Consider the following 17,025-nt stretch of genomic DNA (forward strand, 5'->3'; position numbering starts at 1 on the left):
TAAATTTTAATGGATGAAACTTTGAACCGATGTTGATAAACATTTTCTTATTTTTTGTTGTAAACATATCACCTGACTACAGGTAGATTAAATCAAGTTCAATTCGACGGTACAATTTGAATCGATGCCAATACGAAAAACTTTGCTCCGCTTACACTTACATGTTACATCCACCAAGAGCGAATTAGACCAGATAGTTTGAATGTGAGTGAAGGTAAAATAAAAATGAAATGTTGAATTTTAATTTCAGGACGAACGAAGTCTACACACCACTTACAGGTCTATCAAACCGATGAACAACAACAATTTCAACCAAATTTTCCACACCAGCAACAACAGAATATGTTCCAGCAACAACAAAATCAGTTCGGAGGACAACAGTATTATCAAGGAGGCCATCAGCCCGCCGATAGTGAATATATGCCAAGAGGCGATGAAACGTTACCGTGGCGTCGGCCAAAACCATCGAAAATACGAAGTCGCAGCTTACAGCCTAGAGAACGCAATATCGAAGATTATCCATGGTTACGTCAACGACGCGATCGATCTGTACCTAAACAAGAAACATTTTTGCGTGGACAACATAGGGAACCGATACGACCATGGATAGAGGAAGTGATTTGCTTGAAACGAGCGCAAATTAAACGCAAAATCATAGAACACGAGCAATTAGAAAAGGTGTTCCTCAAAGCTAGCCAAATCGAACGTCGTGAGATTATTCGCGAGCAACTGCAAAAGATAGATTTGAAATGTGTTCAGAAATACTTTGAAACAGCAAATATGACAAACATTTTGGCAGAAATTCAGGAAAGTCTGGTTTCGGGAGAAATTGACGATAATAAATTGCAACAACTGAAAAGGGTCGAAGAAATTTCGATTTTGGAACTAACCCGACAAATCGATGATTTGGTGAAGAAGGACACAAATGCACGGGCTGAAATAAAGGATCAACAACGAGTCGGTAAAAGTGAAGAGATTGTCTTCAAAGACACGCTAACCAGCGTCGAAGATGCAACTGCTATGCGTCTGAAAACGCTAGACCAGATCGATTTACGGCAAATTCAGCAACAGGAAGTAGCAGTACCTTGGGAACGTGGTCGTAAGAGAACAGTAGATAAGAGTCATCTAGCTGTGTCACACACTGAAGAGTCAACCTTGCTAACATTGGACAAGAGCTTACAAGTTCAGACTAAACAAATTGTACAAATGCCACATGAACAACCACTTGCTTGGCGGCGAGGAGGTCCTAGATCACAAGGCGGAACTTCGTCGCAGATTGAAGATTCTACAGAATTGAATATTGATCAATCGATGAATGTTATTCAAAATCAACAAATAATTGAACAACCAGTGGCATGGAGAAGAGGACCAAAGAAACCAGAAGAACCGACCTTATCATACGTTGAGGATTCCACAATGTTAAGTGTTGATCAATCGATGAATCTCATTCAAAATGAGCAAATAATTGAACAACCAGTAGCTTGGAGGAGAGGACCTAGAAAACCAGAAGAACCGACTTTATCGTACGTTGAGGACACCACAATGTTGAGTGTTGATCAGTCAATTAATGTCGCTCAAAATGAACAAATGATTGAACAACCAGTGGCGTGGCGACGAGGACCGAAGAAACCAGAAGAACCGACTTTGTCGTACGTTGAAGATTCTACAATGTTGAGTGTTGATCAACCTGACAATGTAGTTTACGACCAACAAATTATTGAACAACCTGTTGCATGGAGAAGAGGGCCAAAACAACCCGAGCCAGTAAAGTCCCATGTTGAAGACGCAAATATTTTAACAGTTGACACCGCCGAAGACGTCGAGCAATTGGAAGAAACGCCAGTCGCATGGAGAAGAGGTAAAAAACCACAACAGCCTCAAGAAGTTGCCCAGCCTACAGAACCGGAAGTTACACAAGAGGCTGAAAAGACTTTGCCATGGATGAGAGGAAAGAAACAAAAACCGAAAGAAAAGGAACCAGTCGAACAAGTTCAATTGAAGCCAATTCCCAGGAAACCATTGGTTCCCAAGCAGCAGCAACAAGAACAACAAGAAGAAGCGGTTGATGAAATTCAACCGGAGCCTGTCGAACCTAAAGAAACAGAACCACAACAACCAGCTGAAGGCGTCCCTTGGAGACGTGGAAAGAAGCAGAAGCCAGTAGAAGTTGTTGAGCAGAAGCCAGAAGAGCCTACAGAGGAGCTTCAAGAAGAAGAAGAAGAAATAGAAGAAGAAGAAATTCTAGAGCAACCGCAACAAAAGAGTGTCAAGCCTAAAAAGAAGATATCGAAAAAGAAGAAACTTAAGCACACGGAATCGGAATCTGTCGAGGAAATTCCCGATGAAGACATACCCGTTAGTCAGCCAACTGAAACAATTGTTCCTGACGAGGTCACAGAGACTGTTGCCGAAACTGAACCAGTTAAGCAGTTTATCTTGAAAGAAGTAAAGGAAACGAAGGAAGTAGTAGAGAAGAAAAAAGTGAAAGTGATTAAGTTAGACACTCCTCAGGAAAACGTTGAAGATATTCCAGATGAAGAAGTACCTGTCGAAGAAGCTGAAGTTGTGGAAGAGCCTGATGATACTCAATCGGCTACCGTTGAAAAGGTCGATGTGAAGAAGAAGAAAATAATTAAAAAGAAAGTCAAGAAACAGAAATCGGTTGCATTTAACGACGAGCTACAAACGTTTGAAGCTGAACAAATCGATGACGAGACTCTTATCGAGGAATCACAGACTAGTATTCAGCTCAAGCAGGGTGAAGTGAAACCTCTAACGGTTGAAGATGAAGAGGAAATCGAAGAACTTGAATATGACGATGATTTCAAGAAGGAAATGGAAGTGAAAATGACATCAAACATAATAAAGAAAAACAAGAAACGCATTCACATTGACGATAGTCAACCATTGCCTGAACTTGAACTAATAACACAAAAGAGAGTACAAGAAGTTATTGATAAAGTAGCCGAAGAGGAGGTCATTGAAGATCAGTTAATCAAAGATGTCGAGGAATCTGTAAGCAATGTAACATTGCCAGAAAAGAAACTTGTTAAAACAAAACCGGCTGTGATAAAACCACCACGCTTCATTAAGAAATTGCAGCCGGCGTCATGCCAGCCGGATCAGCCAGCCGTTCTGCAATGCAAGATCGATGGTGCCCCATATCCAATAATCAAATGGTATTTCAACGATCACGAGCTGTTCGCGTCCGAGAAGTACATAATGAACGTGGTCGAAAAGGTGGCCACTCTGGAGATTGCTCGTGTGACACCAATGGACGTAGGAATCTACGTTTGCCAAGCAAAGAACGAAGCTGGAGTGGCAACTTCCCGCACAAATCTAGCATTGGGTAAGTTTGTTTCCATTGAATTCAAGTGATAAACGAGGATTTTGTTTTGCTGATTTTGTTTTTTGAAATGAGAGGAAAGTGGTTTCTGCACTTAAACCGCACATATCATTTTTACTGGCTTGTTTGCATACATATCGAACGATAATTTTGAATTTATTAAATTTAGAAATTGTGTTAATTTATATGGTCATGCCAACCAATTTTACCTCACACCGATTCGACACAGGTTCCGATGACCAACATTACGGTGCATATCCAAACAATTTTCGATAAAATTGTAGAAATGTCGAGAAATATTCATTTTGGCATCTTGATACTCAACCGAACATTAATTACAAATTTGTTTTGGTTAGAAATTGATGAGACAATTTCGTATGATGCATGAATAATTGCTTGGTAATAATTTTACACAACAACATTGATTGAAATGGTCCCTGGGAACGATTCTAAATATGGTTGGCCTGGATTTGAGAGTCTAGTTATTTGTTGTTTTATTGGTAGTAGTGCACAGGGATAATTTGTTTTACGTACGCACTGTACATTGTGTACAGTCGTTTCCGGAAAGGAATTCACTTTCCTTGAATCTTTTTTGATGAAGAAATGTCTGGTCCTAAGATCAAAGTTTTCGCATTTCTAAAATGAGACTTCCTCCTCAACTTTCCATGGTTCAATAGACGGCGAGCAACTATATTTACTATGAATCTAAATTTAAAAATCCATAAATCAAAAGTTCGTACATTGTTTTGAATAGAAAATGTAATTAATTATAAAACCATCCATCCGACCATTGCCTCCACTGTTTATTGTTGGAAAATGTACTCAAGAGAAACATTTTCATTTTGGCATTATGACATCGAACGATTTCAGACATCGTAAATTTTCCCACATTTTCCAATTTTAATATTTTAACCTTAGCCTCATGTTAAATAATAAAAAAATGTTTTTCTGTTATGAGTCGGAAATGTAAACAAACAAGCGTATAACAAGCTGGTATCTCATTCTTTTTTGAAATGTTTAAAATTATGGAACATTTTCTCATTTTTTTTTTGTATTTTGAGTGATTTTTGTTTAAAAAAGAATTTATATGCATGAACACCAAGTATCACATGCCTATGTAGACCCTTACACCACACATCAATTAAAACATTTTATTTACCAAAAGAAAACAAAATAATTTTCACTTCAAAACCTGCTCTCCTCTTCACACATTTTGTAGAAAAAGAAGAAGGCATACCGCCATCATTCGTAAATCCAATGAAAATCGAATATACCACGGAGGAGAATAAAGCAACAATAACTTGTCGTATCGACGGAAAGCCAATGCCGGACATAGAATGGTACAAGGGAGATGAGATTGTTGTGCCCACAGAAACGTGTCAACAACTGTTCGATGAACAAACTGGCGACGCTGCATTGGTCATTTATGAACCGATACCAAACGAAATTACTACGTACACCGTTAAAGCGGTAAATGAGTTTGGTCGAGCTGTTGGCAAGGCTCAATTATTTGTTGAGGACAGTCAACCGATAACGCAAGATAAACCGGAAATAGTTCGATCACCGAGAGTGACACCACTAGAGGCTCAAATTGTACGAACTGGTTCGACATTAGTTCTCAAATCCAATTTTACTGGTATACCTGAGCCTGAGATTAAATGGCTCAAAAATGGCAAGGAATTGGTTATTGACGACGATGTAACTATTGTCACGAATAACAGTATCAGTATGGTTACGATAAAGAATATGAATCGAAAGAGGGCCGGAAAATATGAAATTGTAGCTATCAATAAAGCTGGTGAAGCGAGATCTTCCGGATCAGTGGTTGTCTCCGATAGCAAGGATTCTGATGAACTTCGAGCACCGCGTTTCATTCAACCTCTCGTACCGAAAACTGTCTTAGAAAACGACGTTGTGATCATGGAGGCTACTGTAGAATCTTTTCCCACCTCATCGTTCCAATGGTTCGTAAATTCAACAGCCGTGAAAAGTGCCGACGACTTGCGAGTTGTTGCCAAAGAAAACAAATCGATTTTGATTATTGAATCGTTCCAAAAGACCCACACTGGAATGTATATGTGTCGAGCCGAAAACGTGGCTGGTTCAGTAACATCCACAGCCAGTGTTAAAATAGTAGAAGAACCACAGCTCGAAGAAGTTAGCGAATTTATTTCGCCACGATTTGTCGAAAAATTGAAACCCGTTCAATTGATGGACGGCGAACAGTTGAATTTGACATGCAAAGTTATTGCTAATCCAACGCCGAAGATTTTGTGGTTCCGCAATGAACAACCGTTGCTCGAAAGTAAGGGAACAACAATCTCACAGGAAGCGAATGGAATATGCTCCTTGACCATTTCGGAAGTATTTCCCGAAGACGCTGGAGAGTATACATGCCATGCCTCGAATAAAATTGGCGAAGCTATAAATAGTGTTTCGGTATCGGTTGAAGGTATAGTCTGACACAATTTTGTACCATAATTTGTGATTTGCTATGTCATTGATTGATTTGATTTTGTTGCTACGCAATGCTTAACGAATAGGTCCCGCTTTTAGCTTACTCCTATGATATAAGTGAACGATATGATGTTAATTGCCAATCGAGGGTGGAGAATAGGTCATGTTTTTCATTATTTAAACAATTTTATTGAACATTACCAATGAACTTGGTAGGTGACTCGATAAGTGCTACCGAATTGATTCTCGGCATAATTTCATGAAAGTTACGATTTTTTTATAAAGTCAAGTCTCACACTCAAATCTTTTGAACAAGCTCAATCGAGACCAAATTAGCAACGATCACTTTCCTCGACTCAAAAGATGACGAGACATACCAGAATATGACTGAATACCTATAACATGAGTGTTCCACTACTCCGATTCTTTCTTTCCAAATTAATATTTCAAAATTCAAAAATAATTTTAAATTGTTTCGCACTCCTGACGATTGAAACAATTGCAAAACCTTGCTGTTACCCACCTTCCAATAACACAACTATTCCTCTCACCTAGAAACTGTCAATACCCAACATTTTGTTCCTCTAAGTAGTATGTACCTAACGAAGATAGTATCTGTGCGTAAAAAGGTTTTCAAGGATGTCGTAAAAGTATAACCCGTGTCTGTCTATCGTATAGAAACGCATACGAAATATAAACTCAATTCGTCTCTTCACTTTCTAGCTTTCGAGTATGTTCCTGACTCAGAAATAACTGGTCCGACTGCGCAAAGTGGAAGCGAAGAAGATTTATTGGACAAGGTAATATTCCATACAATGCTGTTCGAATTCGAAATCAATTTTTCTGATCTTTCATTCAGACACTGTCGTTTGAAGAGATGCCAGAATTTCCACCGAAAATACTTAAAGATTTACCGGAACAGACGATTCCGAAACCCGGCGAAGTGACTAAATTAGAAGTAAAAGTAGCTGGCAAACCGAAACCGAAGGTCAAATGGTTTAAAGAGAAGGAACTCATTCAACCATCTGAAGAATATCAAATCGAAGAGTTCGATGACGGAACATCGGTGTTGGTTATAAACAATGTATACCCAGATGATCAAGGAGAGATAACATTTGAGGCACATAATCCACTTGGAGTGGCTGTAACTACAACGGAACTATCAGTTGAAGGTATTTTCTTGATGGAATTGTCATTTGGCAATTTTAGGAAAATTTGTTTCGCGATGACTTTTTTGATAAACGACTTTTCTTTGCAGGAATTTGATTTTTTTTGTTGTAAAAATTCTGTTCCTCTGTTCCTTCTGTTCTGTATTATGTGTACACCCTATTTATCTTCGTTACACATTTATACACAAAATACATTATGAACCACAATCTTTTTCTTTACGCATTTTTTCAGCTGTTGGACATTGAATTAATCAAATTTGTTAATCGAATTCTGCATTTTATTTCACAGAAATCGTTGGAACTAAAGAATACAGAAAACCAGAATGGGTGACTCACATGGAACAAATGCAAGAAGCTCTAAAAGGTAATTTCACTGACTATACAATTGTACTTCTCAATAACGATGATAAATTTATGTCCTGAAAATGCTTCAAAAAAATTTTCATTTTGAATCCCAGCATGACCATCATTAAGAGCACCGTTGTATAAATGCTTTTTCAACGAAATTAAAGCAACACTTAGTGCAACTATGCAAACCCATCGATTCTGACTCGGTATTGATCCAATGATCAAGAGTTAAGCCAAAATGTACATAGTTGCACTACGTTAGTTTTATCAACCAAAATTTGTACAGTGAACGACATCTCAAATGTCTCACTGTCAAATTTTTCTGAGAATTTTATTGTGTCATTGCAAATTCACAATGACATTCTCGGAAAAAAAATGACAGTGAGACATTTGAGATGTCGTTCACTGTAGAAATCTAAATTTGATGCATGCACAAAATAATGAAATTAAATTTATAATTTCAATGTGGATCGCTTAATTTAAATCATCCATGTCTAATGCGACTAGGAAGCCCCCCATCCTCTTTTTGTTTGGTGGTAAGTAAGGAAAAAAACAATGTTTTCTTTTCGCATGCAAGAAACGGATGATCTTGAATAAATGAATGTAACGCAATGTACGCGCTGTCTAACCAATGCTTAATGTCGTCTTTCAAATCTGGAATTTTAGCCGCAAAGACAGCACCCTCGTTCGCAATGGAAATAAAAGATCAACGTGCAGCCGTAGGTGAATCAGCCAAATTTATTTGTAAATTCGCTGGTACACCACGCCCAGGTAGATATTTATTGCAATCCAAATGAAATTTGAAACGCCGTTGAACGGGGATGGAGCAAACAATTTCAAATGCGCAAAAATCTATTTTTAGAAATTCTCTGGTATCACAACAATCATCTTATTAAGTCGAAAAATTCGTATAAAATTGATGTCGATTACGATCGCTTCGAATCAACTTTGACAATAGTATGCGCCTCGCAAGAAAGTGAAGGCTTTTACCAGTGTAAGGCCGTTAATGATATATCAACAACTGTGACGATGGCCAAATTCTCACTGTCGTCAACATCATCTAAGGAAACGACAACATCAGTTACGAAAACTGAAACTGAAACAAAAGTCTTAAAAGAGAAAACCAAAAAAGTGAAGAAAATTGTTAAAAAGAAAACTGAAAACGAAGCGACAAAATTGCACAAAAGCGAATTAAGTATTACGCCTACGCAAAATGTAGTTGTGAAAGAGGAGACGAAAAAATCTGCAGCCTCATCATCTTCGAGTAACACAGTTAAAATCGTCAAATCAACGAACATTTCGGAGCACGAAAATATCGAAATTCATGAAGAAATCGAAGAAATTCGCATTAAAATCTACAAGGAATTAATTTCCGAAGAAGATTTAAGAAATTTCAAAATTGCTGACGAAGTCAATGAAGTGCTCGATATGATTGAAGCGAGTAAATTTGGTTCTGGCGAAATGCCACTGAGAGAATTGGCTACCATTGGCTATCTGGTGCAAAGGGGAATAACAGTTAACGAAGTCACTCATTTATACAATGCGGATTCGTTCCCAGCACTAAAATATCCAGAATCGCAGGCTGCACTCGTCCAACTAGTCGAGCGTGAAGGTCATGGAACTTTGATTTCTGAAGTTATGACCGAAGAGACTGTAATGGATGAACAAGAACTGGCTGCTACAGTTGGATTCAGAGCATTCATGCGAATGATCGAACAGAGTCACATTACAATTGAAGAAGTAATTACGAATTTCAAGCAAGAGGATTTCATAACACATGAATGGAAACACGGTGAAGCTAGAGAAAGAATTGTTGAGTCTGAAGGAAGTGTATGTTCTAGAGAAGTTTTATCAACTGGTAAGTTAGTGGACTAGAATTTTTAACCCGCCCGGAGATCAATTAATCAATTGGGACTGTAGTTTCAGAGGAGACGGTTATTGAGAATCGTGATGTAACAACAATTCGTGAAGGTTTGCACTATTAATTAAGCAATGTTAACTTAACTTAACAATTCACACCTATATATATATGAACCAATCTCCATGCTATATACTTTAAAATGCTATAAAGGATTTACATTTTGATTAACAAATTATTTTCTATTTTGATTATTATGTTAAATGAATTTTGTTTTGCTTTATTCTGCTTTATTTGAGTGGAATGTTGAAGCGCTTTTTGATTTACATTTATATATTGTAGCAACATGAATATGAAATATTAAATGCTGATAATACATGCAATTGTTTTTAGCGTATTTTGCAGAGTAATAAAAAAACATAGAATTAAGTTATCCAACGACTGAACCATTCAATTCAGTTCTCAAAATTTTAATTTAAAAAGAAGTTTGTGGTTCATGAAATTGGTTAGCTTAAATCTTTTGTATAAAAATGAAATGGCTTACCGCTGCTTATTTTGAATGTGTATGCCTTGGAGTCACACCGAACCTGTAAAAATAAAATTGAATTTGATGAGAGGTGAGTGTCTTTAGTCCTATAATTTCACATTATTGCTAAACACATAAATTGCATCATTTGGGATTAATTAAAAAAAATACTTTTAAGACAATGTAATGATCCCTACATACGTTATGCGTTTTTCAACCCCCCCAATTTTTTTTTTTTTTGAAGAAAGGAATTTTTAGTAATTGAGCAAAGTACATGGCGAAAAAACTTTTATTAAACGAATATTTTTGAAAAGCATTATAAAAGTGTCGTATTTTTGCATCAACTCAATCAAAGTTTGCGATTTTGTAATTAGATTTTTTTTTGTTGAACTAACTACAGACGATTTTGATTTTTGTTGGCGTCATATTTTGAATATAATTTGACGCGACCCAGTTTTTTTGTGATGATGTTGGGAAATGAATTTTTTGTTTTTATTTTTTCAATATTTTTTTTACTGTTTTTATTGGAAGAACCTTTGACGTGAAGCGTAGTAATTTGAGAATACAGGTGAAAACTTGTCAGTTCTGATGTCACTTTGAATATTGAACTCAAAATTGAAATTCATGGATGCTGAATGATTACTTATTTCTGTAGTACTATCATTACGTTGATTCCGTTAATGTCAGTTAAGCTAATTTTGTTTATAAAAATGAATTGAATTTTATCCAAAAAGTCAAATTAATATGTTTACCGTCAAAGAAACTAGTTCTTTCAAAATATTTTTTGGCGTCGCCATTTCCTTAAAACAATTTTAAATTTAGATTTTTCGACGAAATTCCATAACGTTTTTAGGTGATTAAAAATAACGAAATAAACTACCCAGTAGTGACATTGCTGAACAAAACAAAAAGAAAACCCAAAAAACCAATAAATACTAAACCAGCGAAAATGCGTTTATATCGAATTGAACCTGAACCATCCCCAAAATTCATAATATATAAAAACTGCGAACATGATTGGAACACAACACCTATTAACAAGCATATTGGACTAATTCGGCCCCAAAAAGAAACTAAACACAGAATTAATCGATATAAACGTAGCACGTAGATGCGAACCTACACGTAGTGAATTAAAAACTAAAAGTCAAAATGCCACTAAGAAACTAAAATGTCGACCTAAATGACCTAAACAAAAACTAAAACAACAAAGAAAAAAAATCAAATAAATTACATTTTTACATTTACATAATTCACAGAAAGCGTCAGGGTTGATCAGCACCAAGTTAGCGTCGAACAACAAAAAGTTGTTGCCAAAAAGAAACAAAAAACAAAAACCACACACAAGACAGAAATTGAACAAGATGCGTTAGAGGTTCAAGTCGATCGGAAAGTCTCAAAAGAATTAACTCCTAGTTCGAATGATGAGTTCTTAAAAGAAGAAGTGGTTACAGATTTTGAAGTAGAATCAATGAAACCGGTTAATCAATTGCCAACAAATGTTCCCATTGAACATACGGAAATTGTTGGTTTAAATAAAATTGCCAACATTGGTCCACAAGCAGCTACAAAGGCTCAAGCAGAAGTTAAGGTTTTGCATCAATCTTCAGCAATTACTGAAGAAATTGTAGCTACTGAGAGTGAAGAACAATCTATTTTTGCAACAAAGAGACAAGAGCAAAAAGTTTCGACAACAACATCTCCCCTAGAATCGTTACAAATATCAGAAATTGAGCTTAAAGACACTATTTCTGAAATTTTACCGTCTGTACCAGAGCCTAAACAGCAAACTCGTACAGAATATGTACCTAATCAGTCGATTATTATTACCGAATCAAACACAACCGACACAGTTGGTGATTTTGTCTCAGTGAAAAGTATAGAAACTAAAGCTAGCGTGGAGTTTTCCGTTCATGATGCAAAAGTTATTTCGGAAGCAATAGTGTCTCATCAAGAGAAAGAAATGGAAAGCAAGACCCAACCGACAAAAGTTCTAGCCACCGAAGACATAACGCCAGTGGAAGGAATAGAAATTACAGAAGTACATAAAGCTGAAACTGAGAAGGAACTACCAATGAATATAAAAACACATCCAGCTCAAGCAACACGTAGCATACCCGAATCAGAATACATGGAAGTAACTGAAATATTTTCAGAAGATAAAGAATCAAAATATTATCCCGAACTTGTAGTTGCTACAGAAATTGCTACGAAAGCTTTCGTACCGCAAAAGCCTTACATTACCGAAGAAACAAACGCTCCGGAAAAAGAGGACATATATGTACCGGGGCGGTTACCACCCCAACAATTGGCTAATATTTCATTAAAATCTGTTGAATCAATTACAGTGTGTCAAGCTACCGTACAAGATACAGAAAAAGAGTTTAGTGGATCATTCATTCCAGAATCAGTAAATGTAACTGAAGAATTTACAACATTCGAGAGCATTACGACATCGATTGTTGATTCACAGCAAAGTGAAACCAAATTTGAAAAAATTGATGTAGACGAAAAGAAAGCAAATGTTGATTACTCAGAAAATATAACAGTTTCGACTTCTGAAATAAACGTTGCCGAGGCGGAAGAAAAGCTACTCACACCAACTGAAGTTAAATCAATACAGCCCAATTTCAACTATTCTTCAATGCCAATACCCGATATTTTACAGCCAATTATTCACGAACGCGAAGATGATTTTGTGGCTCTTAAACAACCGAAGACTCAAATTGGAAAACAAATAATTGAACCATCCGATGCTTTTGAAACTCAGGACACTTATCCGTTAAGTGACGTCATACCTTTAGAAGGAAAACCAGAAGTTAAAGGTAGTGAGGCATCATTTAGTTACCAATTATACGAATCAAGCGAAGTAATAACCACTGTTTCACACGACAAAGAAACCGATTTCACAACAAAACCAACCTCTGAGTCAACAACAGCTATGCCTATTGTTGACACGCAACGGTCCATCGAGGTAATGAGTCAGGAAGCCGCAGAGAGAGAAGAGATCTTTCACCCGCATGAAATGTTGGCTTCACATCAGGCGACTGTTAATCCTACACATGCTTTGAAATCAGTTGTGGTTGATGAGATCGAAATTTCACACAGTGTAGACAATGTTGTCGTCGACGTGCCTAGTACAACAAACGCTAAGGAGGTAAACACACAGATGAATGAAACAATGACCACCGAAGTAACGCCTTTCGAAGGACTGACCTACTTAAAGGATAAAGATGCACCCGAAACACACCTTGCGGACACATCTTGGAACACGCAAAGATACATTGAGATTATTGAGCAAATGACATCAGAAAAAGAAGATCAATTGAATGTTGATGCTAGATCTGAAAGTCAAAATGCAAGAACAGTGCCATCTGATACATACAAGTCGATTGTTGTAGAAGAGACTCAATCTGCAATGAGTACATATGATGTAAAAATCGAAAGTGCACCATCAACAAAAGCAAAGCTCGTTACCGATGAAATGGAACAGACACATATATCGGAAACTACTGCATTTGAGGACGCTGCTAGCATTAAGCCAACTGAAAAGCCTGACTCCGTTGTTGCTACAAAATCACTTGATCTACAGAAATCAATTCTAGTAACAGCTCATGAAGCTTCTGAAAAGGAAGAAAAATTTGAAAAAAGTGATTTCTTAGACAGCTGCCTAGCCAAACAAGTTCCAACACAACCATTTTCTTCGTTGACTGTTGAAGAAGTTGATGTACTCCAAGAAGCAACTCAACAGAATCGTACAGAGCCAGTTACATCGAAAGCTAAGGTTAAAAGTACGGAAGTAGAAGAAATGATAGTTTCTGAAGTGCAACCGTTTGATAATGTCACCAATTTACACCCTAAGCAATCTCCTGAAGGAGCCAGTGCTGTCGAAGTGTTGGACTATAAAAAGTCGGTGGAGGTAACCCAACTTATTGCTTCAGAACATGAGAAACACTTCGAAAGAGAAACAATCGAGAAACAGACCGCTAAATCTTCGGCCTTAGACACACATAAATCTATTATTATTGAAGAAGTTGAACCGTCGTTAAATACAGATAAGGTGAGGCCCACAGAGCTACCACAAACAACAGCGAAAGTTTTAAATTCTGAAATGGAAGAAAAACATATAACCGAAATAGTTGCTTTTGAAGGAATTACTCAGCTCAAACCCGAACCCAAGCTGCCAGAAAATGTTGCATATCAGGTTTTAAGTGAAATGCGTTCCATTCAAATTAGTGAACATAAAACAGCTGAAAAAGAAGGTATGTTCAATGCTGAGATTCCAGTCGTGAGTCAAAACGCCACTAGAATACCATCACATTCTCTTAAATCTGTGCAAGTAGAAGAAATAGAACCGTTTATCAATGTGAGCGATGTGAGAGCTGTCGATAAGATTGACACATTTGCCAAAGCTACGTTTGATGAACAACAAAGTTCAACAATAATTGAACCGGTTTCCTATGAAGGAATTAGTGATATCAAAGACTTGACTAAAGCAGATATGGCTACCGCATTAAAATCTCTGAATATGCAACAGTCTTTGCAAGTATCGTCTCAGGTCTTAGTTGATAAAGAAGGTAAATTAGATGATAAAACCCCAGTAACTCAACAACATGCAGAATCAATAGCTCCTCAGCCATTGAGGTCTGCAATTGTCGAAGAAACTGAACCTTCACATAGTATTTCAAACTATGAAGGATCTACGAGTCTAAGTGCAAGTGCAAAAGTTTGCAGTTTAAATGCTGAAGAAACAACCGTAACGGAAACAATCCCATTAGAAGGATTATGTACAATGAATATTTCCGATTCACTAGAAGGGAAAATTGCCACACCCACAATAAGCGAACTGCGTCCTGTAACAGTTACTTCCACCGAAGTTTCAGACAAAGAGGCTACATTTACTACTTCAACAACTGAATCCTATCATGCAGGTGTAACTGAACTTGATGTCATGAAGTCAATGAATGTGGAAGAAACAAAGATAATAGAATCTGTGGGATCACTCGATTACAGACCTCAGACAACCGATCAGGCGAAAGTGGTTAGCCAAGACCATCATGAGATGAATATTTCAGATCTCATAGCCTATGAAAACACATCAGACTTTACAGAATCTAGAAACCTTGATGAGAAAGTTGCTCACGCCGTTCAGGACAGTCAACAGTCTGTCATTGTGGAGTATACTGAACTGTCGGAACACGAAACGCAGCTATCAAAAAAGATTTTGACAGATGAACATGCCCATCCAGTACCTGGTAGTCCCTACAAGGTGGCAATTGTTGCAGAAGCAGAAATAAAAGAATCAACAAATGAGTACAACATTGAAAGCATGTCTTCAAATGCCGAGATAAAGACATCTGAACATCATGAAATGACTACAAGCGAAACCATTTCTTACGAATTAGTAGAAGGCTCTGTTAAACAGCAAGAAGTTGTTACAAAAAAAGCATTGGCTGTAATCGATGAGCAATCACCCCTTCAGATAACATCAAATGAAGCAGTTGACACGGAAAAAGAGTTCATTACGAAGCCAGAGTTTGAAACCCACAAGGCTAAAAGCGTTGAGACAAATGCGTTAACGACTGCTGTTTCAGAAGAAGTCGAACTAACTTATGCACTTGAAGACATAAGACATACTACAGATAGACTTGAAGTAGCTACAATTCAACGTGGGCAAATGGAAATCGCCGGTACGTTTCACACAGTACCATGCGACACAATTGATTCTTTCGAGAGTAGTGTCAAGCCCGAACAGAAAATTGCTCATTCTATGCAAGATGAACATTCTTCTGTTCAAGTTTCAGCGCCAGCGACATTTGAAAACGAACAAAATTTTGTTGCTGCAATCACCGAAAGCAAGAAAGCCACTCATTCGTCTGATAACATCTTCAAATCAATTGCAGTAGAAGAAGTCACAGCCTCTGATTCCACAAAACCAATCGAAAAAGATGGTACAAAGCCAGTTATTTGTCAATTGGTAGCGGACCAGTTGAACGAGACTAGGGTAACTGAAGTTACTCCATATGAAATTGTCTCAGACGCCACAATAACATCTTTGGATGCAAAAACAGCTTCTCAAACTATTTTCTCTGAAATGAAATCGGTTTTGACGACAGAAACATCAGTCAACGAATCTGAATCAGATCTTCAAAGTAAAGATAATACACTTTTCAATGCAAACAGGATTATAGTACCTAAACAAGTGCCGACGCAGGAAGAGGTTATTCCAATTGACACTATGTCTCCCTTCAGTTATTCTAAAGAAAATCCTCAGTATCCTCAGATTAGCCATACAATATCTGAAAGTTTGGCAACTGAGGAGGTAAAGGTTGGTGAAACTGTGGAAGAATACATGGTTGAAGAACTTCTGGGTACAAAAATAGCAGGTACAGACTATAGCGAGTATAAGGCTGTCGAACAAACAGACGTCAGAGTCATTGAGACAACTCAGAACCTTAACGTTGCTCAGCCGGATGATAAGGTAGCACAACTGCTTCAACAAGCAAGTGACGCATTGAGTGTACAATTTGTAGAAACTGAAACTAAAGAAGAGGAACTTATAATTACTGCAACAGAAAAGAAAACTGCAAGAACGACTGTTTCAGAAAAAGAAGTTGCAGAGACATCTGAAATAATACCTACCAGTACGGTTCAACCTATTGAAGTCAAGCTGCCATTGCAAGATGAAAGCACTATAAGTGAGACCATTGTTGAAAGAAAATTACCGGTAAAAGAAGTGGTTGAAATCCAAGAAACGGTAGAACATATCCTAAAACAAAACGAACAAATTAGGAAAGCTACACCTAATGTAAAAAAGATGAAAGTTCCAGTAACAACAGAAATCACATCTGAAAATACAATCGAACCACTTCTTCAACAAGAAACTGTCAGTGAACATGCAACTGAACACAATGTAATGACATTTAGCAAAACTTCAGAGACTACCGAAATATCGGTAAATGAAACAACAGAAACATTAGAAAAACAAATAAATAAAAACAGACGAGCCTCACAAACGATTGACACATTAAAAACATCGACTGTGGAAGTGGTTACGTGCAATGACACTGTTCAAACGCTTGACATACAACAAACGATTCCAGTAAAACATTCAGAAATAACGCAGCAAGAGTCAAAGAACATTTTACAAATAATCGAAGTCAATGCCAATGAGTTCACAGACGAATACCGTCAAAAATCGATTGACAATCAGCACTTTGCAAATATTTCTGAAACGGAAAAAATTGAGTTTGCTAAATCAAAACAGCCTAATGTGCTGCGAGGTAGGTGATTAGACATTTAAGTAGAACTAAGGCTAGAT

At 37.2% G+C, this 17,025-nt stretch overlaps 1 protein-coding gene across 15 annotated transcripts in view; it reads left to right on the top strand.

The window, feature by feature from the left end:
- LOC119073729 (titin) overlaps positions 1-17,025 on the top strand; it is a 104,658-nt gene that overhangs the window by 40,363 nt on the left and 47,270 nt on the right. For 10 of the 15 annotated variants that reach the window (XM_037179362.1, XM_037179361.1, XM_037179347.1 and 7 more), the window contains exons 31-39: positions 251-3,349; positions 4,566-5,798; positions 6,527-6,603; positions 6,663-6,975; positions 7,262-7,336; positions 7,987-8,091; positions 8,183-9,178; positions 9,241-9,291; positions 10,964-16,987. In XM_037179362.1, the coding sequence (XP_037035257.1) occupies positions 251-3,349; positions 4,566-5,798; positions 6,527-6,603; positions 6,663-6,975; positions 7,262-7,336; positions 7,987-8,091; positions 8,183-9,178; positions 9,241-9,291; positions 10,964-16,987 (11,973 nt within the window). The remainder of the gene's footprint in view (positions 1-250; positions 3,350-4,565; positions 5,799-6,526; positions 6,604-6,662; positions 6,976-7,261; positions 7,337-7,986; positions 8,092-8,182; positions 9,179-9,240; positions 9,292-10,963; positions 16,988-17,025) is intronic. The other 5 variants (XM_037179353.1, XM_037179352.1, XM_037179357.1 and 2 more) reach the window with 5 other exon arrangements.

The sequence above is a fragment of the Bradysia coprophila genome, unplaced genomic scaffold (genome assembly GCF_014529535.1).
Source record: "Bradysia coprophila strain Holo2 unplaced genomic scaffold, BU_Bcop_v1 contig_138, whole genome shotgun sequence".
Classification (NCBI taxonomy): Eukaryota; Metazoa; Arthropoda; class Insecta; order Diptera; family Sciaridae; genus Bradysia; species Bradysia coprophila.